Raw genomic sequence first — 26,417 nt, 5'->3', positions numbered from 1 at the left:
TGCTTTCCTTTATTGCTCAGAGTATTGAGTACAGGAGTTGGGAGGTCATGTTGCGGCTGTACAGGTCATTGGTTAGGCCACTGTTGGAATATGGTGTGCAATTCTGATCTCCTTCCTATCATAAAGATGTTGTGAAACCTGAAATGGTTCAGAAACGATTTACAAGGATGTTGCCAGGGTTGGAGAATTTGAGCTACAGGGAGAGGCTGAACAGGCTGTGACTGTTTTACCTGGAGCGTTGGAGGCTGAGGGGTGACCTTGTAGACATTTACAAAATTATGAGGGGCATGGATAGGATAAATAGACAAAGTCTTTTCCCTGGGATCGGGGAGTCCAGAACTAGAGGGCATAGGTTTAGTGTGAGAGGGGAAAGATATAAAAGATCTAAGGAGCAACATTTTCACGCAGAGGGTGCCAGAGGATGTGGTGGAGGCTGGAACAATTGCAACATTTAAGAGGCATTTGGATGGGTATATGAATAGGAAGGGGGTTGGAGGGATATGAGCCGGGTGCTGGCAGGTGGGACTAGATTGGGTTGGGATATCTGGTCGGCGTGGACAGGTTGGACTGAAGGGTCTGTTTCCATGCTGTACATCTCTATGACTCTATAAAGGAATAATTCCTTCACTCACAGGCTGGTGCATTTTTGGATTTCTCCACTACAGGGCTATGTCATTTCAGTCACTGAGCAGGTTCAAGACAGGAATAGATAGATTTCAGGAAGGGAAATGGGCTTTGGGCAGGAAATGGTTTTTAGAAGGAAGATAGCCATGATCCTGAATGGCAGAGCAGACTCCAGGGGACAAATGGCCTGCTCCTATTCCCTATGAAATAATTAGGTAATGGGACATTTTAAAATTCACTCATGGAGGTGAGCATCGCTGCCTGGGCCAGCATTTATTGACTGTCCCTAGTTGCCCTTGAGAATGTGTTGGTGAACTGCCTTCTTGAACCACTGCAGTCTATTTGGTTAGGTACACCAAGAATGTTCTTAGCCAGGGAGTTCCAGGATTTTGATTCAGTGACACTGAAGGAACAGCGATATATTTCCAAGTCAGGACGGTGAGTGGCTTTCAGGAAGTGGTGTTCCCATATACCACTGCCCTTATCATTCTAGACGGAAGAGATAGTGGTTTTGGAAGGTGCTATCTAAATGGCCTTTCTGAATTTCTGCTGTGCATCTCATAGATGGTACACACTGCTGCTTGTATGTATGTTTGTAATATGGTGCCAGTTAAGTGGCTGCTTTGTTCTGGATGGTGTCAATCTTCTTGAGTATTGTTGGAGCCGTATCCATCCAGGCAACTGGGGAGTATTCCATCACACCCCTGACTTGTGCTCTTATAACTTGTAGTCAGGCTTTGGGGACTCAGGAGGTGAGTTACTCATTGCAGGATTCCTATCCTGTGACATGCTTTTGTAGCCACTATCTTTAAATAGCTTGTCTTGTTCAGTATCTTGCCACAATTACAATACTCAGCCACCAGGGGAGCAATGTCCTCATTCAGAAATTGAGTCAAACAGAGCTCAAGGTTGCGGAACCAGGATTGCTACAGCTGATGACAATGGGCTAGAGAGAGGAAACTGGCCAAAGGTTCCAATTCCTGCCCATTATTCAGCAATCTGCACTGGGAGGTACAGGATGTGAAGATGTCAAGTGGAGGGGAGAACTGCAATGGTGCAACCAACATTGGGAAACACTCAATGATTAGGCTCACATTGAGTCAGATACCAAAATAGAATTATACCCAAGGTTTCGAGCACTAAGGAGCGAGAAGAAAAACGATATTGAAGAAAGTAACTGGAGCATTTGATCAACAAATTTTAATTTCTACAAAAGTAAGCTGCAATCACTGGGAGCCAATCACATTCCCTGTGTTTTGAGTCTGTATGGAGCTCCTACTTCCCACGGCTTGACACTGCGAGTAAGGATTCTGGTTGCATTGATTTGAAAACAGAGTCGATCATTTGTAACATACAAAAGTGATATAAAAAGGTTCCTTGGCCACAAGTCTTTAACGAATTGTGTTCAACGCAAACCTCTTGTTTGTTCTTCTTGCAGTTAGTAAACAAGTCACAATAGTTGGACTGTTCAGACCCGTACACGATCAGGTAAATGTTTGTTTGTTTTGCTAAATGGCAGTATTTATTCCCTGGTTCTCTTGGTTGCTAGATTCTCAGTATTTATACAATGTCCTTTGCAATAGCAATCATTGTTTTTAGTTTGCACGTATCTGTCACTTTCATACTGTACTCTGGCATAGTGAGCGATGCTCCCATGGAAACAGAGGGGTTTCTAATGAGAAAAAGAAAAGAACACACATGACATCTAACACAATTCATCTCTGAGTGTTGGAGTATTGATCATTATCCCAGCTCGCATACATATTAAGCTCGCATACATCAGCTTTTTCTGCAACAGCTTGGTGCAACCAAGTGGCTTGCCAGAGAGACACCAAGAATCAACCACCACATTGTGGGGCTGGACTCGCATGTAGGCCAGAACAGATTTCCCTCTCTATAGGATATTAGTGAAGCAGATGAGTCTTTTTGGACATTCTGAGAACTTCACAGTCAGCATGACTGACTTGCTTTTAATTCTAGATTTAAAAACTAGTAGTTTAAATTTCATCAGCTTCCTTGATGGGGTTTGATTTCTTTTCCTCAACTTGTGCCCCTTGGTTAGCAGGGCAGTAATATTACCACCACGCTGTGATCCAGCTTTTACTATATAAGCTGAGTTTACAAATTCTGTTTAGGAAGACTGCTGGAACAAGACGGTTAGAGAGCATAAAGCCAGTAGATCTAATTATAGGGCGAGAGATTGTATTAAACAATCATGTAATGAAATACTGAAGTACAGTTATCTAAGAGTAATACAGTTAAAATATATTAAAAATAATTGTTTAAAAGCTATCTAGGCCTAAATATAGAATGTTTTGTTACAGAATTTATAAACTCTCATCACAACAGTTAAAGCTAAGGTTGCCATAATCCCAGTTGGTTGCTCTCTCATTGGAGAGAGACAATTAACCTGACCAACAGTTTAACCCGAGGGCCACCACACCTCAGGTGAGGGCTGAGGTTGAGATGGCGGGGCCATTATAGGATTGAACCCATGCAGTTGACATCACTCTGCGTTGCAAACCAGCTGACCAGCGACCGGAGCTAACTGACTCCTTATTGGAGTCTTAGAGATGTACAGCATGGAAACAGATCCTTTGGTCCAACTCGTCCAGATATCCTAAATTAATCTAGTTCCATTTGCCAGCATTTGGCCCATATCCCTCTAAACCCTTCCTATTCATGTAGCCATCCAGATACCTTTAAATGTTGTAATTGTACCAGCCTCCACACTTCCTCTGGCAGCTCATTCCATAAACACACCTTCCTTTGCATGAAACATTTACCCATTAGATCCCTTTCGAATCTTTCCCCTCTCACCTGAAACCAATGTTTTGGACCCCCCACACCCAACCTTGAGAAAAGAGCAACTACTGGAAGAAATACACTAAGACTGAGCAGGAACAATTATAAATAAGCGTGAATAATTTCACTAATCATTTGTAATAAGTTGATGGAGATGAGCATCCTTCTCTATTACATCACCTCGAGGCAATTAGTCTGGGTGACCTACCTAAACTTCATTAAAGAGTCTCGAGAGGACCGGGCAGAGCAGTGAAACTCCTGGACCCCAGAACCTTCCAGAATCCTCTGCACATTTCTCTCTGTTATCCCTCCCCCTAAGAAACACACAAAGATAAAAGATACAAATTTTGATTAGAAAAAAAATCTGCATTTTCAGAATACTGCTTACAATCTCAGCCAATGAAGTGCTCTTGAAGGACAGTCAGTGCCATAATGTGGAAAATATGCCAACCAACTTATACACAGGAAGCTTAAACAGCAAAATGGTAACGAGAGATAATCAGACGATTGGTCCAGGACACCAGAGAGAAGTCCCTGTTCTTATGAACATACAAACTAGGAGCATTAATAGGCCATTTGGCCCCTCAAGCCTACCCACCATTCAATTAAATCATGATTTGTTTGTGTTTCGAATTCCACATTTTCATCTATGCTGGGTAACTCCTTAACAAGAATCAATCTACTTGTGCCTTAAAAATACTCAATGAACTACTCCCACCTTCCCTTCCAGAAGAGGCACAAGCCTCAGAAAGGAAACAAATCTCATCATCGTCATTAAAGGATGGCTTCTCACTTTGAACCAGTGCCCCCTGGTTCTGGTCTCACCCACAAGAGGAAATGTCCTTTCTAAATCCAGCTTACCAAGATGATTCACTTCAAAAAGTTATCCTTCACTCTTCAAAACTCCTGTGGAAACAAGCCCAGCCTGTCCAACCTTTCCTCATAAACAACCCACTCATTGGAGTAATCAATCCAGTAAATCTCCTCTGAACTATCTCTAACACATTTATATCCTTCCCCAAATCAGTAGACCAAAACTACACATTCTATTCAAGATATTGGATAAATGAAGATTGAAATCTTTAGTTTTATGTTCATTCCTCTTATGGGAAAGGATAACTTTACTTGTACTTCTGAGAGTGCAACACTCCCACAATACTGCATTTGGAGTGTCACCTTAGATTGTGTCTCTGGACCAGGACTTGTGCATCAGAAAATTGTCGGTTCAAGGAAGAATGCTACCAGCTGATCCACAGTTTATTCCTATCTACTGAGAATCATGATTTTGCAGTATACATATTAATACACAAGAGGACTTTCAATAACTTGGTGGCTATATTGAGGGGGTGGCAGGCACACTGAATGAAAAGTGAGGGAATAATCAAGTCGTTGAATCAGACTCCCTACAGTGTGGAAACAGGTCATTCGGCCTATCAAGTCCACACCAACACTCTGAAGAGCATCCCACACAGACCCACTCCTCCTACCCTATCCCTGCAACCCTGCATTTCCCATAGCTAACCCACCTAGCCTGCACATCTCTCATCACTAAGGGCAATTTAGCATGGCCATTCTACCTAACCTGCACTTCTCCGGACTATGGGAGGAAACTGGAGCACCTGGATGAAACCCACGCAGACATGGGGAGAATGGGCAAACTCCACACAAGCAATTATCCGAGGATGCAATCAAACCCAGGTCCCAGGCACTGAGGCAGCAGAGCTAACCACTGAGCCACTGTGCTGCCCCAGTCTCTAGACACTGGCTTTAAGAGGAACAGCAATATCATCAACACATAACTGAAAACGATCAAAATGTCACACAAGAGATTAACATTAAAGATAAAGGCTCACGGATTGATGGGAATATTTTAGCATAGGTGGAGAATTGGTCAATGGACAGGAAGTAGAGACTAGGGATAACCAGCATACTTTCAAGTTGGCAGGTTACAACCATGATCAATGCTGGGCCCTCAGCTATTTACGATCTATTTTAATGGTTAAGACAAAGAGATAGGAAGAGATACAGCAGCTATGTTTTACTCACAAAGCAGACTTACTGTCACAGCTTTTTAGCTTGCAATTAACAGGATACTTGCTACAAGCTACACATATTCATACACAGGAACCTGAAATCTGCAAGCAAAAGAAACAGGTCCAGGCATTGAGCCTTTCTTGAACTAATCAAAATTGTGGGAACAACAGATCACTAAGATATTCTCCATGCCAGAGTCAACTTCCCAACCAATGAATCAACATTTTTCTCATACAGTATAAATTTATTACATTCTTTGCAATTTGAGATTCATGCATGTATCCTGATGAATGCAAGATGGAAAGCTTCAACAAAATGTCTCCTTTTTTCACTATTAATCAGATTTTTGCGTTGCCAAATGACTAAACCTAATGTTGCTGAGAAAACACTGCTTGTCAGGGATATAATCAGTGAGGACCACACAAAGAAACCTAAGAGAAATACAGGATAGAAACTCATATTTTGGACAAGTTGCTAGAAGAAATAACATGAGGAAATGTGATTTTATTCAAATAAAAATAAAATAATGCAGATGTTGGGGGTGTGAAATGAAAATTGGAAGTGCTGGAGAAATTCATCAGAGTTTCATCATGTGGAGAGTGAAACGGAGTTAGCATTTCAATTCCAATAGGATTCTATTCTATTCTTCTTTGGGATCCAAATTCAGATTAGTTCCTGGTTGAGAGAGATGTCATATGATCAGAGACTGAGTAAATTTGGCCTGTACGCTCTGGAGTTCAGAAGGATGAAGTATAAAAGATCTGAAGGGTTTTGACAAGGCAGATTGCGAGATACCCTTGGCTGGGAAATCTGGAACATGGAGGCAGGGCCTCAGAATAAGGCTGTATCATTTAGAACTGAGGTAAGGAAAAATTTCTCCACTCAAGACAGATTATGAATATTCCGGCATTGAGGATGGCTAAAATGATTAGATTTTTGATCAATAAGTGAATCAAAGGCTATGGGGAACAGGTGAGAAAATGGACTTCATGGCAGATCGCCTGTGATCTTAAATGAATGGTAGAGGAGATTGAGACATCAGCTCCAATTTCTTATGTGCTTAAGTCATATATAGAGTCAATAGAGTTACACAACACAGAAATAGACCCTGCAGTCAAATTTCTGCAGACAGGTGCAATGTGGCAGACTTGATAAGGGAGCTTAGGAGGCAGTGACCATAACACAATAGAATTTCCGCTACAATTTGAGAGGGAGAAGCTGGAATCAGATAGAACAGTATTAGAGTTGAATAAAGGCAACTACAGAGGCATGAGGGAGGAGCTGGCCAGAACTGACTGAGAGAGGAGCTAAGCAGGAAAGGCAGTGGAACAGCGATGGCAGGAGTTTCCGGGGGTTTTTCGGGAGACACAGCAGAGATTCATTCTGAGGAAAAAGAAGTGTACTAAAGGGAGGACCAAGCATCCATGGCGGTTGAGAGAAGTCCGGGAAAGCCAAAAAGAAAACACAATGTGGAGAACGAGAGTGGGAAGCAAGGGGATTGGGAAGCCTCCAAAGACCAACAAAGGACAACTAAAAAAAGAAATAAGGAGGCAGAAGATTAAATAGGAGGGTAAGCTAGCCAGTAATATAAAAGAAGATTCCAAGAGTTTCTTTAGAAACATCAAAGGACAAAAGAGAGGCAAAAGTAGACACTGGGCTGCTGGAAAATGATGCTGGTGAAGTAGTAATGGAGAATAAAGAAATGGTAGAGGAACCGGACAAGTACTTTGTGTCAGTCTTCATGATGGAAGATACGAGTAACATTCCAAACATTCAACAGAGTCTGGGGGGCAGAGGTGTGTATAGTGGCCAACTCCAAGGAGAAGATGCGAAAAAAACTGAAAGGTCTAAAAGGTGGGTAAATTACTTGGACCAGATGAACTACACTCAAGTCCTGAAGGAGATAGCTAAAGAGATAGTGGAGGCGTTAGTGGTGATCTTTCAGGTATCACTGCAGTCAGGAGGGTTCCAGAGAACTGGAAACACGCTAATGTAACCTCGCTAGTTAAGAGAGTAAGGCAAAAGACAGAAGATTACAGGTTGATTATCCTGAACTCAGTCATTGGCAAGATTTTGGAATCCATTGTGAAGGATGAGATTTCTGAATACTTGGAAGTGCATGGTAAAATAGGGCAAAGTCAGCATGGTTTTATCAAGGGGAGGTTATGCCTGACAAATCTGTTAGAATTCTTTGAGGTAACAAGCAGGTTAGACATGGGGTGTCAGTGGACATTATCTACTCAGACTTCCAGAAGACCTTTGACAAAGTGCCGCACAGGAGGCTGCTGATTAAGAAAGGAGCCCAAAGTGTTAGAGACAAGGTATTAGCATAGATAGAAACTTGGCTGTCTGGCAGAAAGCAGAGAGTGAGAATAAAAGAGTGCTTCTCAGGATGGCAATCAGTGACTCATGATGTTCCACAAGGGTGATTCTTGGGACCACAACTTTTCACTTTATACATTAATGATCTTGATGAAGGAACTGAGGGCATTCTGGCTAAGTTTGCAGATGATACAAAGATAGGTGGAGGAACAAATAATATTGAGGAGGCAGGAAGGCTGCAGAAGGGTTTAGACTGGTTAGGAGAGTGGGGAAAGAAGTGGCAGATGGAATACAATGTGGGAAAGTGTGAGGTCATGCACTTTGGAAGAAAGAATAGAGGTAAAGACTATTTTCTAAATGGGGAGAAAGTTCAGAAATCTTAAGTGTAAAGAGACTTGGGAGTCCTAGTCCAGGACTCTTAAGGTTAACTTGCGGGTTGAGTCAGTAGTTAGAAAGGAAAGTACAATGTTGGCATTTATTTTGAGAGGATTAAAATATAAAAGCAGGGATATACTTTTGAGGCTTTGCCTCAAATGTGGTCAGACCACATTTAGAATACTGTGAGCAATTTTGGGCCCCATATGTCAGGAAGGATATACTGGCCCTGGAGCAGTTCCAGAGGAGGTTCACAGGAATGATCCCAGGAATGAAAGGCTTAACATGTGAGGAATGTTTGAGGACTCTGGGTATATACTCGATGGAATTTAGAAGAACGAGAGGGGGATCTAATTGAAACTTACGGAATATTGAAAAGCCTGGATACAGCAGATGTTGGGTAGACGCTTCCATTAGCAGGAGAGACTAACACTGGAGGGCACAGCCTTAGAGTAAAGGGAAGATCCTTTAGTATGGAGATGAGGGGAAACTTCTTAGCTAGACAGGGGTGAATCAATGGAACTCATTGCCACAGAAGGCCGTGGAGGCCAGGTCATTGAGTATATTTAAGACAGAGATAGATAAGTTCCTGACTATTAAAGGGATCAAGGGCTATGGGGAGAAGGCAGGACAATGGGGTAGAGAAACTTATCAGCCACGTTTGAATGGTGGAGCAGATTTGATGGGCCAAATGGCCTAATTTCTGCTCCAATGTCTTACGGTTTTATGGTCATATAAAAAATATTTTACTGGAACGTTGTAAGATCAACTGTCAATCAGATAGTGCCTTGTATCGTCTATAATTCTAGTCCAACCCCTGTTAGACAAAGCCTCAAAGCATATAAACGGCTACCATTTCAGGCAACAGTTGGGGCTAAGTCACTCAGGCAAGGTACAGGATGGTCACTAATCAGGGAAACGTCGCCAATGATCGTGTAAGGTTAGCACACTGTGGAAGAAGCTTTAGTTTGTGTGTAATCCTCTTGTACTTAAGAATGCTACAGGCTCTGGTCTTTATTGGCAGTATAGGTGTGTTTCATTAGGCCACTCTTAACTTTTAAATAAGTGCTTTCTCCTTCCCACCGTATTCCAGATCTGGAGGATACACGAGCAAACAGATCAAAGCTTTGAGAAGATTTGTAGCTCAGGTTGAGGCTCTGGATGTAAGTTTGCTCACTAAGCTGCAAGGTTTGTTTTCAGATGTTTCGTCACCATACTAGATAACATCATCAGTGAGCCTCCAGTGAAGCACTGGTGGCATGGCCCACTTTCTATTTATGTGTTTCGTTTTCCTTGGGTTGGTGATGTCATTTCCAACACATTGACTTTGATCCCATTTACCACCCCCTGAGAAAAAGAACAGGAAATGACGTCACCACAGGAAATTACATTGCCGCAGGAAATGACATTATTCAATTATTCAATTTTTTGAATAATTGCCTCCAATATCAATAGAATTACAGCCCTCCAGATTCTGGTCTCCACACAGACACGAAGAACAATTTGAATCCCAAGGTAACTGAAAACACAACAGGAAACTGTATTACCTGGTACGACAATGATCCTTTGTTTTGCCTGAATGATGTAAATGGAAAAAAAAACATTAGAGGCTAAAGGAAGGGAGTGCTAGTTACTGCAATACATACAAAATATTTAGAACGAGTTTTAGAAAAGATAGCAGGAGAAATTCCTTCATGAACATCTATGAGAATGTGGAATATACTTACGGGATCGGTGGTTTAGCTGTCAGAAATATTGCACTGGTAAGTGTATACACCGTAACACTAACACACACACACACACACACTCTTCTAGAATGTTCTACTGCATCTTTCCCATCATAAGAATACTCTACAGCTCCCTGCACCCTGATCCCACATTAGCTCCCAGTCCCTAGATTTCAAAGTCTTCATCCTTGCTTGCAAATCCATCCATTGCTCTGCTCTCCTTACTTCCACAGCTGCCTCCATTTACCAGTACTTCCTGCCTCCTATTCCTTAGTCAATTTTGAATCTAAATTATCAAATTTCCTTCAGTACTATTTGATTCTATTTTCTTTTGCCTTTATATGGGATGTGAGTGTTGTCAGCAATGCCAGCACCTGTTGCTCACCCCTAAATGCCCTCGAATTGAACAACTCACGAAAGCACTTCAGAGGGCATGTAAGCAGCAAACATGTTGCTGTGGGTTTGGAGTCACCTCTTGGTCAGATCAGGAAAGGAGGGCAGATTTCCTTCCCTAAAGGAAATCAATGAAGCAGATGGATATTTTCCGATTACTCTGTGGTACTTCTTAAATGCCTTTTAGAGTCATGAACATCTACAGTACTGTTATCATCAACCCTCACTGCTACTTTACCAAAGAATTCAATCAGGTTAGTAGTTTAGTAGTCTTTAACAAATCTGTGCTAGCTGTCACTTATTAGCATACGTTTTTTCAAGTAAGAATTAACTTTGTCCTTGACAAAACAGTTTTCCTGCCACTAACATTTCTGCAGGCCTGTAATTATCATGTTTATTCTTCGCCCCACTTTTCAATCATTCAAAATTTTCTAGCATTGAATTATATCGTATTTGCAGTCTGGAAATGGCCGTTTAGCCTCACAGGTTCACCCTGACGTTTCCATTTGGTGCTGAGTACCAAACCGTCTCTGTACCAGCAAAGACAACATTGGGCACATTTAAAATGGTTGCTGCCTAAACCACAAACTCACTTGTTCTACCAGGCGCTTGATGGTAGGTAGCCCCTCAAGTGCCGTGCTGTCACATCCGCTGGTGAGAACCCGCTCAAAGCCCAAAGCGATGAGGCACTCCAGGGAGATCATGGGGTCACGCACCATATCAAATGCTGTGGAGGCACAAATAACAGCTGGAATCAGAGGGTCACTGGCCTCGCAGATGGAGAGAAAACAGGGAACTGTTATTTAACTGATCAACCGCAGCACCCCCTCTCAGTCACAAAATCTATACAACTGGAAACTCTATCCAAAAGCTTTAATTGTATGATGGAAAATGCTTGTACTCATTCTGAAGCTTAAAAATAATTTAACAAAACTCAAGATTATTAATTCCATTTGCAGCTTCACTATTCAACTGTAGATTGTCTTGAGTAGAACTACAGTACAGACAGAGGCCATTCAGCCCAACTGGTCTATGCTTGTGTTTAGCCTTCACAGGAGATTACTTCCATCCTCCTCCAACTCATCCCATCAGCATATAGAGTCAGAGATGTACTGCACGGAAACAGACCCTTGGGTCCAACCCATCCATGCCAACCAGATATCCCAATCCAATCTAGTCTCACCTACCAGCACCCAGTCCATATCCCTCCAAACCCTTCCTATTCATATACCCATCCAAATGCCTCTTAAATGTTGCAATTGTACCAGCCTCCACCACTTCCTCTGGCAGCTCATTCCATACACGTACCACCCTCTGCATGAAAATGTTGCCCCTTCGGTCTCTTTTATATCTTTCCCCCTCACTCTAAGCCTATGCCCTCTAGTTCTGGACTCCCTGACCCCATGGAAAAGACTTTGCCTATTTATCCAATCCATGCCCCTCATAATTTTGTAAACGTCTACAACGTCACCCCTCAGCCTCCAATGCTCCAGCGTAAACAGTCCCAACCTGTTCAGCCTCTCCCTGTAGCTCAGATCCTCCAACCCTGGCAACGTCCTTGTAAATCTTTTCTAAACCCTTTCAAGTTTCGCAACATCTTTCCGATAGGAAGGAGACCAGAATTGCATGCAATATTCCAACAGTGGCCTAACCAATGTCCTGTACAGTCGCAACATGATCTCCCAACTTCTGTACTCAATACTCTGACCAATAAAGGAAAGCATACCAAACGCCTTCTTCACTATCCTATGTACCTGTGATTCCACTTTCAAGGAACTAAGAACCTGCACTCCAAGGTCTCTTTGTTCAGCAACACTCCCTAGGACCTTACCATTAAGTGTATAAGTCCTGCTAAGATTTGCTTTCCCAAAACGCAGCACCTCGCATTTATCTGAATTAAACTCCATCTGCCACTTCTCAGCCCATTGGCCCATCTGGTCCAGATCCTGTTGTAATCTGAGATAACCCTCTTCGCTGTCCACTACACCTCCAATTTTGGTGTCATCTGCAAACTTACCAACTGTACCTCTTATGCTCGCATCCAAATCATTTATGTAAATGACAAAAAGTAGAGGGCCCAGCACCAATCCTTGTGGCACTCCACTGGTCACAGGCCTCCGATCTGAAAAACAACCCTCCACCACCACCCTCTGTCTTCTACCTTTCAGCCAGTTCTGTATCCAAATGGCTAGTTCTCCCTGTATTCCATGAGATCTAACCTTGCTAATCAGTCTTCCATGGGGAACCTTGTCGAACGCCTTACTGAAGTCCATATAGATCACATCTACTGCTCTGCCCTCAATCTTCTATGTTACTTCTTCAAAAAACTCAATCAAGTTTGTGAGACATGATTTCCCATGCACAAAGCCATGTGGACTATCCTGAATCAGTCCTTGCCTTTCCAAATACATGTATATCCTGTCCCTCAGGATTCCCTCCAACTACTTGCCCACCACCGAGGCCAGGCTCCCTGGTCTATAGTTCCCTGGCTTATCTTTACATCCCTTAAACAGTGGCACCACGTTTGCCAACCCCCCGTCTTCCAGCACCTCACCCGTGACTATTGATGATACAAATATCTCAGCAAGAGGCCCAGCAATCACTTCTCTAGCTTCCCAGAGAGTTCTCGGGTATGCCTGATCAGGTCCTGGAGATTTATCCACTTTTAACCGTTTCAAGACATCCAGCACTTCCTCCTCTGTAATTTTGTAAGATGTCACAATCTATTTTCCTACAGTCTATATCTTCCATATCCTTTTCTACAGTAAATACTGATGCAAAATATTCATTTAGTATCCCCCCATTTTCTGTGGCTCCACACAAAGGCCGCCTTGCTGATCATTGAGGGGCCCTATTCTTTCCCTAGTTACCCTTTTGTCCTTAATATATTTGTAAAAAACCCTTTGGATTCTCATTAATTCTATTTGCCAAAGCTATCTCATATCCCCGTTTTGCCCTCCTGATTTCCCTCTTAAGTATACTCCTACTTTCTTTATACTCTAAGGATTCACTCGATCTATCCTGTCTATACCTGACATATGCTTCCTTCTTTTTCTTAACCAAACCCTCAATTTCTTTAGTCATCCAGCATTCCCTATACCTACCAGCCTTCCCTTTCACACTGACAGGAATATACTTTCTCTGGATTCTTGTTATCTCATTTTTGAAGGCTTCCCATTTTCCAGCCGTCCCTTTACCTGTGAACATCTGCCTTCAATCAGTTTTCGAAAGGTCTTGCCTAATACCGTCAAAATTGGCCTTTCTCCAATTTAGAACTTCAACTTTTAGATCTGTTCTATCTTTTTCCATCACTATTTTAAAACTAATAGAATTATGGTCGCTGGCCCCAAAATGCTCCCTCACTGACACTTCAGTCACCTGCCCTGCCTTATTTCCCAAGAGTAGGTCAAGTTTTGCACCTTCTCTCGTAGGTGCATCCACATACGGAATCAGAAAATTGTCTTGTACACACTTAAATTCCTCTCCATCTAAACCTTTAAACTATGGCAGTCCCAGTCGATGTTTGGAAAGTTAAAATCCCCTCCCATAACCACCCTATTATTCTTACAGATAGCTGAGATCTCCTTACAAGTTTGTTTCTCAATTTCCCTCTGACTATTAGGGGGTCTATAATACAATCCCAATAAGGTGATCATCCCTTTCTTATTTCTCAGTTCTACCCAAGTAACTTCCCTGGATGTATTTCCGGGAATATCCTCCCTCAGCACAGCTGTAATGCTATCCCCAATCAAAAATGCCACTCCCCCTCCTCTCTTGCCTGCCTTTCTATCCTTGCAGTAGCATTTGTAATGAACACAACGCACAACATGGAGCTCGAACCCACGACCCTGAGATTAAGAGTCTCATGCTCTACCAACTGAGCTAGCCGGGCTTAGAGTCATAGAGATGGGGGTACTGCACAGAAACAGATCCTTCGGTCCAACTCATCCATGCTGACCAGATATCCCAACCAAATCTAGTCCCAACTGCCACCACCCAGCCCATATCCCACCAAACCCTTCCTATTCATATACCCATCCAAATGCCTCTTAAATGTTGCAATTGTACCAGCCTCCGCCACTTCCTCTGGCAGCTCATTCCATACAGGTACCACTCTCTGTGTGAAAACGTTACCCGTAGAGTTCCTTTTCTATCTTCTCTCTTTCAATTAAATAGTTTCCCTTCAACTGGGCCTATGTTTCTTTGACTCAACTATCCCGGAGTTCTGCATCCTCACCATTCTGAGTAATGATATTTCTCTTGAATTCCCTATTAGACTATTTGTGACTGTCTTGGGATGGTAGCCCTAATTCCAGTTTTCCCTACAGTGGAAAGATCTCCTCCCTGTTTTTTCCCTTAAACTCTTCCAAATTTTAAAGATCTCTATCAGTCTTTTTGTTTTTGCAGAAAGGAGTCCCAGGATGTTCAGACTTTCCTGATAATGGTAACATGTCAATTCTGGTATCATCTTTCTGCAAATTCTGTCATACCTCAATGTTCTTCCAGAAACAGTATGTTCCTCCTTCACGGTCTCGCCCTTGAAATAGTTGGTCACTTTTTCCTATCTTATCCCAACAGTCACTCCCTCTTTATTCAGACATACTCACCTCTGTGAAAAGTCACAGACAGAGGTCGTGATTCAGCTGCAACAGAGGAAGCAATGTTTAGACATTCTGAATACTCACCATCTTACGTTAAAAAAGGAAGTTCAATATAAGCACCAGAATTGGTTAATCTGCTGAACAAATCTTTATTGTTGGCTATCTCCCCAACGTCCCTTCCCTTCCTCTGCCTGACAAAATCACAAATTGAATGGTGTCAATTTGAAATCACTCTTAATGTCCTCAAAGCTTTCAAAATCATCTTACGGCCAGAGAGGTACTTTTGAAATGTAATCACTGCTATAATATAGGAAATGTGGCACTCAATTAGTACACAGCAAGCTGCTACAAACAGTAATGAGATTATGATGAGTTCATCTGTTTTGAGTGATGGTAGTTGAAGGATAAGTATTGTCCTGGGCACTAGGGAGAACAGCTTGCTCATCTTTGACATAATGCCATGGTAATATCTGTCCTGAGAGGACAGACTGGAGTTTCAGTTTAAATTCTCATCTGAAAGATACCACCTCAACATTGCTATCCTCCTTCAGTACTGCACAGGAGTGCCAGCTTTGCTTTGGATTTGAACAACTAGGAGAGAGTGAGGACTGCAGATGCTGGACAGTCAGAGTTGAAAAGAACAGCAGGTCAGGCAGCCTCAAAAGGGCAGGAGAGTTGATGTTTCAGGCATTAGCCCTTCATCAGGAAATGACAACCCATGAACTTAGTGTCTCAGAAACTGATGAACAAAAGTTGGCTGCCATATTTCATACATTACAATGGTGACCACCATTCATCAAGTACTTAATTGTCTGTAAAGCATCTTGTGACATCTGGTGATAGGGGGAAGTGCAAAAGAAATGCAAGTTTTTCTCTTTTCTTGTGGACTGATGTATGAGAATTCAGTTTCACAAATTTGCTCCTCCATCCAATTAGATGATAGAAGGTTTGATGTGGAAACAAGGAAAAGGTAAACAAAGGTGGTTTCCACAACTAGGGAGGACTATCCCAACGTAAGTCATCACCTCAAAAAAGGGAGGAACACACTGGAAAAAAATCAAATGGGGAACTAACACCCTAATAAAGCACTTGAATGCCTTATGGTACAGAGGAAAATGCAACAGGAGAGCCCATTCAGTGCCCCCAAGCCATCCTCCAATTAGATCACAGCTGATCTGTATCTTAATTCCATCCATCAGTCTTGGTTATGTAATTGTGTAATTCTGATGTTTTCAACTGACCCCAAGAATAAATAGCTTTTTTTGTAGGAGAGTTCCAGATTTACACTGATCTTTATTATGAAGGCCGGTTTGTGGACTTTCCACCAATCAGCGTGGCTCTAATTGTTTAGTTAATGCCCCTCTCTCATTCTGGATCCCTCTGCAGACAGGGCTGCTAACTTAGCCTGGATGTATTTCTGGAAGTTTTATCATAACACTCTGCCCCCTCCCTCAACAAACTGATTTTTAACCCCATCCCCAGGAGCTTTACATCCAATAAATGGAAATGAAAGAGTTGGCAGCCCCCATCACCAAATAAAATAGTTTTTTTCTCACTGCTGCCCTTTGATCGTTTTAAACTCCCTATTCAGATCATCAAAGTATGAAGCTCATACCGATCAAATCCATGCATACTTCAGTGTTGACTCTTCCATCCTCTGTCAGAACCCCAAATACAGTTCCATCCGCTCCATTGGCTTTGACCATCTTGATGTCAGCCTTCATGACCTCAATCTCGCTGTCGGAGTACAGGAAGTCCCCTCCTCGCGGACGTATCATGGCAAACACCGGAATCCTCACGTACTGTTTAACCAACTGCAATAGACCTGCCACAACCAACCAGTATCAAAAAACACACAACAAATGAGGGACGGCTACTTTGACTCATAATAGAAATATTCTCTATTGCCTTAGTCAGCTCATGAAGTAAACCTATATATCCCAATCCTTCAAATTTCTGCTATTCAACTGCAGATGCTTACATTCCACAGATGACATGATCCAAACAGTCATGGAAACTTAGGATATAGAAAGGAGTCCTTTAGCCTACCATGACTCTTCTTTCCAATTTAGTTCCACATTCCAGCTTTTTCCTGACAGCTCTAAAATTCACTTTCTTCAAGTGTCTGTCCAACCATTCAAATAATAATCCACCTTCCTGTTTTTGCTCTTGTTACGACATGGGGTAAACTCTCCTGCTTACGTAAACCAGCAACACAGAAAAGATTTATCCCATGCAGTAATCTGTGAAAATTCAAGAGGCCAAGAACTATTTGAAGTAAAAATTAACAACTTTATTTCTTGAAATATAACAGAGAATAACTAACTAACAACTATTTACAACTCCTCTCTAACCTATCTTTTACCTTCCCTTCTATAATATTAGTCTGATAAAATTCCCGATTATGATTTACAAAACAAAACTTCTTATCTCAAAGCCAGGCAGCTCGCAGTTTTCTCTGTATTCTGGTCACCTATTCTTCTTCTTGGAGATTCTGCTTCACAGGATACTGATTGATAAAGGTATCCTTTTCATTGTTTCAGACAGTCTTTAGATGCGGGCTGCTTGGCAGTCCTCCTCTCAACTGTTCAATTCTCTCCCCCCTCCCCCTTCCCGGTCTTATACCTCAAAGCATCAGATTGTGTCATTGGCTTTTAAGATTGTCAATATACTAAATTCAAACTGGATTGGAGTTTGGTATTTTCCATGGTATAATTTAAACTGATTGGCCTAATTCAAATCTGTTTTGTTGTTTCCAGGCAACCAGCTATCTTAGCTACCCCAGTAGCTGGAGCACCTGTTACATTATATCTTTTTTCAGAACACCTGGTGCTATCAGGTAGTCTTTGCGAGCTTTTAACTCTCTTAAAAGGTACAGTACACCCACATCTTCATAACACTCTCAAAGTGGATAACCTCACATTTATCCACATTATATTGAATCTGCCATGCACTTGCCCAAATCACACTGACATATCCCTACATCCTCCCCACAGCTCACCCTCCCACTTAGCTTTGTGTCACCTGCAAACTTGGAGACATTACATTTAGTTCTCTCATCTAAATCATCAATATATATTGCGAAGTCAGTACTTTTGCAACACTATCAGAAACTTAGAAAAAACTGGAAGAAGATTGCTCAAGCAAATCTCCATCAGACATTTTGCTCAATATTTTGTGTGAATCGCTTTGGCCACAGCAGTCACCACTAACAAGCTTGCAGAGCAGCCACTTCTTCTGGAAAGGCTGTGGATAATTCCTAATTGTGAAGCAGGGACAGTTACTAACTTGTCATCTGGCTACTCAGGTTTCAATAGCCAGAACAGAAAACAGTGCAAATCCTCAAACCACTAGGTAACCACAAGGAGGGGGAGAGGAAAAAGAGAGGGAATCACACCAAGTCTACAGCAAAGAAACAGGCCATTCAGCCCATCTGTGCTATGTCAGCCTTCATGTTCCATCTGGCAGGCGTATTTGTGAAGAGTGAAAAAAGAATGCAGTACAGTTACAGTGCTGAAGAATCATATTAGACTCAAAATGTTAACCCTGTTCCTCTTCCCACAAATGCTATGAGACCTGCTGAGTTTCTCCAGCTTTTCTGTTTTTATTTCAGATGTTCAGCATCCATAGTGGTTTAGTTTATTTGAATACATTAATGCCTGGAGCTGATGTGATGGATGCCCTAACAGCTTGATGAGGTCAATTATTGGTGTGGACTGCTGTGTTAGATAGTGACAGAAAATCTTTCAGCATAGATTGGACCAACATTTACTAAACAGCATCACCGAATGGCGTTGTTTTATCCTGTTCTCAACAGTTAGAAACAGTGGAAACTCCAGCACTCACCGATACTGGGAGTGATGCCTCCTTCCATTAGGCTGGAACACAGTTCAATCCGACATGCTCCTGAAAACAATCACAACCAATTAACTGTGGGAGAGTGGGAGTCAAGGCAACTCAAAGAGGGAGTGGCCAAAAGAAAAGCTGCAATTTCTAGCCAATTCGGCAAACATTCAGCAGGTCAGACAATAATTAGACTGATTCTTCACAGAGGCCAAAGGAAACCAGCTAAGATGTTAATTATATAAATGTTTACATAGAATCTACAAGAATAAAACATGTAATAAGGCACTACAGGACTATGCAGGTGTTTGTATTCCATACCAGCCACCTCCTAACTCTCTTAATCTAACTATAGCAACATGTTTTTCTATTGCTTTGTCCCTCATGTAGCTATCTAGTTTCCTCTTGAATACATCTGTGTATTCTACATGGACTCCAACAAAACTTTTGACAAGGTCTTGCATGGTAAACTGGTTAAGAAGGCAGGATCCACTGAGATCCAGGGCAAATTGTAAAAATGGATCCAAAGTTGTCTTCATAGAAGCAGAAGGCGATGGTCAAATTGTGTTTTTGTGACTGAAAGTCTGTATCCAGTGTGTACCACAGAGTTCAATGCTCAATCCCTTGCTGTTTGCTGTGTTCATTAATGATCTGGACATGAATCGAGGATGTATGATCAGTAAGCTTGCAGATGACATGAAAATTAGTGGTGTGGTATATAGAGAAGGAAAGCCTCTGAAGGCAACAATCTGATTGAAGTGTGTGAAGTTCTTAGGAGCATTGACAGGGGAGATAGAGAGAAGCATTTCCTCTCAGTAGAGGGGTCAAGAACCAGGGGGTACAGTTTTAACGTAACGAGTAGGTGGTTTAAAGGGGATTTGAGGAATTTGCTTTTTATCCAGAGGAGGGTGGGTATTTGAAACTCACTTGCTGAAATGGTGGTAGAGGTGGAAATCCTCAAGACATTTTAAAAACTATTTAGATGAGCACTTTAAAGCTGTGGCATACAGGGCTATAGGCTAAGTGCAGGAAAATGGGACTAGCAGAGAGGGATATTTGATGTATGGAACGATGGCCAAAGATCCTCCTTCTGTGCTGTAACGACACTGTAAAGCTGTGGTGTTCATGTCAACTACTGAGCCAAGTCTTGATTACTTGTAGACTTGACCAAATCTATCCATCTTCCTTGTTCCACAAGAGTTTACCAAAACTTGCCCAAGTTCCATTCACCCAAGCTCCTTAGTTAACATTGGCCACCAGTCCAAAAAAACCTCAGTTTTAAAACATTCCTCCTTTCCTCAAAATCCTGAAACTTCCTCTCTAACAGCACTGTGGATGTGCTGATAATACATGGACTGGAGAATGAAAGCAGCTCATCGCTGGTTTCTCAATGGCAGTTAGAGATGGACATCAAATGCTGACCGAGCTAGCGAGACCACATCACGTGACCACACGGAGGTTGGGGCAAAGTGAGAAAAGACTGAAAGTGAAAGTAACGTTTGATGGTTTAAGAAACACAGCCTCAGTCTAATATACAGTATAGGACCAGTGCAGTACATACCTCCCCTTTCAGCATTGATAGCAGATTCCACTGAATCTGCACACACCTCCATTAGAACACGTGTTGACATCCAATCCTATGGATCAAATAGATGATATTTTTTAAAATGACAAACAGCAGGTTCAGATGTACAGTTCAAGTGCAAGTAACACTTGTGCCACACAAATGCCAGGCAATGGCAATAAGAGACAATCCAACCTTGATATTCAGTAGCATAACCAGGACTAAATTTCCCACTACCAACATCTCAGGGATTATTACTGACCAGAAACTGATCTAGACTCGCCATAAAAATGTAGTGGCTGCAACAGCAAGTCAGAGGCAAAGAATACTGTAACAAATAACTCATCTCCTGACTCCCCAAAGTGTGTCTACTATCTACAAGTCAGGAGTTTGATAGGATGTTCTCCACTTGCCTGTATACTGCAGCTCAAGAAGTTAACAGCATCCAGGGCAAATCAGTCCATTTGATTGGCACCACATCCACAAACATTCAGTCATTCCATAACTGACAGTAGCAGCAGTGTGTACTACCTACAAGACGCACTGCAGAAATTCACCAAATATCCTTAGACAGCACCTTCCAAACGCACATCTACTACCACGAAGGAGGATAACGGCAGCAGATATGAGACCACCACCACCTGCAAATTCCCCTACAAACCATTCACCATACAGACTTGGAAATACAGACTTCAGTGTCATTGGGTCCAAATTCTGGAATTTCCTCCCAAATGGCAATGTGGGATTATCTATAGCACATGGGCTGCAGCGGTTCAAGAAGCAGCTCACCACTACCTGCTCAAGGGTAACTAAGGACGAGTAATAAATTCTGGTCAATCAGCAACTTCCATGTCCCATGAGTAAATTTTAAAAAGTTATGTAGGATGCAAATATTTCAATTACTCCATAAATAATCATCTGACCATCACAGCCATTGTTTCCCAACTGACTACTGATCAGTCTGAGAACCAGTCTCTTGTCTGAGAAGATGAATGCCCAAATCACAAGCTAATTTCCTGAGAGAAGGGATGCAAGTTAAGCCAGCTAGTAGTGGTTATGTGTGGATAACCTTGCATTTCACCGAGACTGTAGGAGGAAAAGGAAGTTTGAAGCCACTGCTGTTTGTCATTTTTATAAGTGACCTGGACCAGGGTGTGGAAGGATGGGTTAGTAAATTTGCAGACAACGCTAAAGTTGGTGGAGTTGTGGACAGTGCGGAAGGATGATGCAAGTCACAGAAGGACATAGATAAGCTGCAGAGCTGGGCTGAGAGGGGGCAAATGGAATTTAATGCTGAAAAGTGTGAGGTAATTCACGTTGGAAGGAGGAACACAAATACAGAGTACTGGGCTATTGGTAAGATTCTTGGTCGTGTGCATGAGCAGAAAGATCTCGGTATCCATGTGCATTGATCCCTGAAAGTTGCCACCCAGGTTGATAGGGTTGTTAAGGTGTACGGTGTGTTAGCTTTTATTGGTAGAGGGATTGAGTTCTGGAGCCATGAGTTCATGTTCCAGCTGTAAAAAACTCTGGAGCAGCCACATTTGGAGTATTGCATATAGTTCTGGTCACCGTATTATTGGAAGGATGTGGAAGGTTTGGAAAGGGTGCAGAGGACATTTACCAGGATGTTGCCTGGTATGGAGGAAGGTCTTATGAGGAAAGGCTGAGAGACTTGAGGCTGTTTTCATTAGAGAAGAAAGTTAAGAGGTGACTAAGTAGAGACATACAAGATGATCAGAGGATTAAATAGTGTGGACAGTGAGAGTGTTTTTCCTTGGATGATGATGGCTAGCATGAGGGGACATAGCTTTAAAACGAGGGATGACTGATATAGGACATATGTGAGAAGTAGGTTCTTTACTCAGAGAATAGCAAGGGCATGGAATGCCTTGCCTGCAATAGTAGTAGACTCGCCAATTTTAAGGACATTTAAATGGTCACTGGATAAATATATGGATGACAAGTGTAGGTTAGATGGGTTTCAGATTGGTTTCACAGATCAGCGTAACATCAAGGGCCTGTACTGTGCTGTACTGTTATGTGTTCTATGTCTGAGTGAGAATGTCAAATGTCGGAGGTCTGAAAGAATGAGTTACTGTAGGAGAGGGGTTTTGAAGCACCATAATGTCTGTAAGTTGTATCAACAACATGAACTTAGAGAGGGAGATTGATGGTCAGAAACTGAGTAGACAATAAAAAGTGATAGAATGCATGAGACAGAGAGAGAGAGAAAGAGAGAGAGAGAGAGAAGGGAGGGGGAGAAGAATGTGTGAAACAGAAACAGAGAGAGAAATTGAGAAAGTAGAAGAGAGAGGAGTGAGGAGACAGAGTGAATGAGTGAGGGAGAGGGAGAGAGTCAGTGAGAAAAAAAAAAGAGTAAGTGAGACATAGACAAAGACAGATCAGCCAATCAACCAACAAAATGTCAACTCCATTGGAAATAGATGGATCTAAACTCGGAAAGGCAATGCCTTAATAGTATTATCACTTGACTATTAATCTCGAAACTTAATGAATATTCTGGGGACCTGGGTTAAATCCTGCCATGCCAGATGGTGGAAGTTGAATTCAATAAAAACCTGGAATTAAAGGTCTAAGGATGACCATGAAACCATTGTTGATGGTCAGAAAAATCCATCTGGTTCACTAATGTGTTTTAGGGAGGGAAATTGCCTGATCAGGCCTGCATGAGACTCCAGACTCACAGCAATGTGGTTGATTCTGAACTGCCCTCTGAATAATCAGGGATGGGCATTAAAGCTGGCCTAGCCAGAGAAACCTGCATCCATTCAGTGAAAAATAAATGAGCCTAGGAACATGCACAATGGGAGTAGCTTGGAACCTGAGCAGAGCTCTGAATTGCTGTTTTCAAAAGGTGGGAAAATATATCACTAAATTAATACCTTTTACAAACAGTATATACCCTAATTATTAAAGTGTAGATATTAGCAGCATCCACTATGTACCTTCTATTGGAGCATGCACAGCTCTTCACAACAGTTCACTTGAGGAAACAATTTGGGGCTTTTTTTTTGCAGCTGCACAGAGAAACAGCCTAGATTACACTTACACTCATACTCTAGAGACAAAAATCTGCAGATACTGGAATCCAAGTTGGACAAGCAGGAGACTGGAAGAACACAGCAAGCCAGGTAGCATCAGGAGGTGCAGAAGTCACCATTTCTTCAGGACTAGGAGGTGAGGGTAAGTGGAGCCACAGATAGAGAGGTGGGGGAGGGTTTTGGTTGGGGAGAGGGGTGGAGTGGTGAGGTAGGGATAGGTGAACCCAGGTAGAGGGTATGGCCTCGTTCGTTGATAGGAGGAATGGATCCAGTTGGTAGCTGGAAGGAAGTGTCAATCAGAGGAATGGAAGGGGGGGGGGGTGGGGGGGAAAGAGACTGGTAAGGGAGTCAGGGGATGGAAGGGAGGTTATTTGAAATTGGAGAACTCAGTGTTGAGTCCTCTGGGCTGTAAGCTGCCCAGGTGAAGATGAGGCTTTGTTCCTCCAATTTCGTCGAGCATCTCAGCTGGTCCTACAGGGGTCAACCTGACCTCCCAGGTACCGCCCATTTCAATTCCCCTTCCCACTCCCTCTCGGACATGACCATCTCCGGCTTCCTCCATTTCCACAGCAAATCAGACTACAGATTGGAGGACAACACCTCATCTTCTGCCTGGACAGCGAACACAACACTGAATTCTCCAATTTCAAATAACCTCCCTTTCCAACCCCCAATACCTTTCAGCCCTCCGTGTCTTCCATTCCTCTGACTTACCCTTCCTTCCAGCTGCCAACTGGATTAATTCCTCCCATCCACCAACCAGGCTGTACCCTCTACCTGTCTTCACCTATCACTACCTCACCACTCTGCCCATCCAAAACCCTCCCCCAACCCCCCTTTCCGTCACCCCCAATCCTGAAGAAGGGTTACACCTGAAACACCCTCATACTAGGCAACCTTCTTCCAAAGTGTATCGGGTAATGGTGCTGAAAACACATTAGCTGTTAGTGAGGGTTTGCTATGCACAACTTGGTCACTGTATTACCCTGCAATGGCAACTGCAGGCTCACTTGAGAACCATTTTGCATTTCAAAGCACTTTGGGATGTTCTGCTGTCAGAAAAGGCCCTACAGCAACAGGATCCTTCTGAGATGCCTCAGCCTGGATTGAAAAGCTCTCATATAGCCACTGGACTGGTTACCTATCAGTACAGAAATTCTACTTGGCAGTCAATGTTACAGCTCTATTATCAAAGTCTCAGAATAGCTTTCGTGCAGAGACTAGGAATGGGTGCAACCATTCTGATCATGGGACAGGAACAAAACACCACCTTCAAATTAAACAGCAACACACAATATTTCCTGAGGTGAGAGTACCAGTACACTGGCACAGTTTGCTTCCAATCAACATCCAAACTATCTGGCCCAGCACCCAATGAAATATCATCTCAGCATCATCTGTGCTGCTCGTTAACTGGGATTATGTCATATTGCAATCCACATGTCTCAGCCAATGAGCTCCTCCATGTTGAATATCACTTGGAGGAAGCACTGAGGATAGCAAGAACAGAGAATGGACACTGGGTCAGGTTCTTCAGTGGCTATCGCCAAGTGGCTCAACAGCACTACAATTGACTAAGCTGGCCAAATCTTAAAGGACAATTTTTTTCCCAGGGTTGAGGAATGGAGGACTAGAGGGCATCAATTTAAGATTAGAGTCATAGAGATGTACAGCATGGACAGAATAAAAGGGAACCTGAGGGGCAACATCTTTTACACAGAGGGTGGTACACATATGGAATGAGCTGCCAGTGGAAGTGGTCGAGGTGGGTATATCAACAACATTTAAAAGGCATTTGGACAAATACATGGCTAGGAAAGGATTAGAAGGATATGGGCCAAGTGCAGGGAAATGGGGTCAGCATGGGCAGACATTTTGATCAGCATGGACTAGAGTCAGAGATGTACAGCATGGAAACAGACCCTTCGGTCCAACCCGTCCATGCCGACCAGATATCCCAACTCAATCTAGTCCCACCTCCAAACCCTTCCTGTTCATAGATCCATCCAGATGCCTCTTAAATGTTGCAACTGTACCAACCTCTATCACTTCCGCTGGCAGCTCATTCCATACACGTACCACCCTCTGTGTGAAAATGTTGCCCTGAAGGTCTCTTTTATATTTTTTCCCTCTCACCGTAAACCTATGCCCTCTAGTTCTGGACTCCCCGAACCCAGGGAGTCTATTTATCCTATCCATGCCCCTCAATTTTGTAAACCTCTATAAAGTCAGCCCTCAGCCTCCAACGCTCCAGGGAAAACAGCCACAGCCTATTCAGCCTCTCCTTATAGCTCAAATCCTCCAACCCTGGCAACATCCTTGTAAATCTTTTCTGAACCCTTTCAAGTTTCACAACGTTTTTCCGATAGGAAGGAGACCAGAAATGCACACAATATTCCAACAATATTCAAAAGGACCTGTCTCTGTGCTGGAGGTCTTTATGACATTGCTGTTAGATGGGGTTTGTGGCAGATATTGAGGGAACACAGAGGATAAAAATCTATTTTACCTCATTTTTACCATTAATTTTGCAAAAATATGCAATACTTTATTCATAACAAATCATTACTGAAAAAGCAATAAAAACAACTCTTCTCCTTTGTGCATTATTAGGTGCCACAACCCATGGCATTTACCATACACATTCAGTGACAAGCATTCAACCCCAGTGCTTCAAACATTACCAGCCTCTCGGTACACTTTGTCTGAAAGGGCTGGGACTGTGGCCTTTCCCCACTGCACCTTTGGCCTTTCCCCACTTCTGAGGGATAGCTATCCCAAGCTATCCCTCAGCATGTGGTCCTGGACTTTGGAATGTGCCAGTCCCAAACAGTTGGTCAAGGTCAACTCCTTGCACTGGAAGGCCAGCAAGTTTCAGGCAGTCCAAAGAATGACTTTCATCAAGCTGATGTCTTCTCAGTGGATGTCTCAACAGCCCGTTTCGCAGCATCGTGTCCCATGTCATGGAGTTGCTGGGAATATGCCTCCACAAAAACAAATGTGTCTCTATCCAGCCCTTCCTTGTAAAGGCACATTCCAGACGAAGATGTGCAATGGTCTCTTC

The 26,417-nt window shown here is 42.7% G+C and overlaps 1 protein-coding gene and 1 non-coding gene across 4 annotated transcripts in view; both read right to left on the bottom strand.

The window, feature by feature from the left end:
- Positions 1-1,805: 1,805 nt before the first annotated feature.
- Positions 1,806-26,417, bottom strand: part of cutc (cutC copper transporter homolog (E. coli)) — a 28,429-nt gene continuing 3,817 nt past the window's right edge. For 2 of the 3 annotated variants that reach the window (XM_043712971.2, XM_043712972.2), the window contains exons 2-9: positions 20,286-20,361; positions 18,728-18,787; positions 16,497-16,706; positions 14,888-14,923; positions 10,874-11,007; positions 9,708-9,735; positions 3,638-3,743; positions 1,806-2,296 (exon numbers count right to left, since the gene is read on the bottom strand). In XM_043712971.2, coding sequence (XP_043568906.1) covers positions 2,185-2,296; positions 3,638-3,743; positions 9,708-9,735; positions 10,874-11,007; positions 14,888-14,923; positions 16,497-16,706; positions 18,728-18,787; positions 20,286-20,355 — 756 coding nt within the window. In that variant the 5' untranslated portion in view covers positions 20,356-20,361 and the 3' untranslated portion in view covers positions 1,806-2,184. The remainder of the gene's footprint in view (positions 2,297-3,637; positions 3,744-9,707; positions 9,736-10,873; positions 11,008-14,887; positions 14,924-16,496; positions 16,707-18,727; positions 18,788-20,285; positions 20,362-26,417) is intronic. The other variant, XM_087998771.1, reaches the window with a different exon arrangement.
- trnak-cuu (transfer RNA lysine (anticodon CUU)) lies at positions 14,100-14,172 on the bottom strand. Its single transcript has one exon. It is a non-coding gene; the product is annotated as a tRNA-Lys (tRNA).

The sequence above is a fragment of the Chiloscyllium plagiosum genome, unplaced genomic scaffold (assembly GCF_037043375.1).
Source record: "Chiloscyllium plagiosum isolate Xiang-an unplaced genomic scaffold, Cpla_swu_hap1 HiC_scaffold_22, whole genome shotgun sequence".
In the NCBI taxonomy this organism is placed as follows: domain Eukaryota; kingdom Metazoa; phylum Chordata; class Chondrichthyes; order Orectolobiformes; family Hemiscylliidae; genus Chiloscyllium; species Chiloscyllium plagiosum.
Note: the sequence above shows the minus strand (reverse complement) of the source record. Positions and strands in the feature narration are given on the sequence as shown.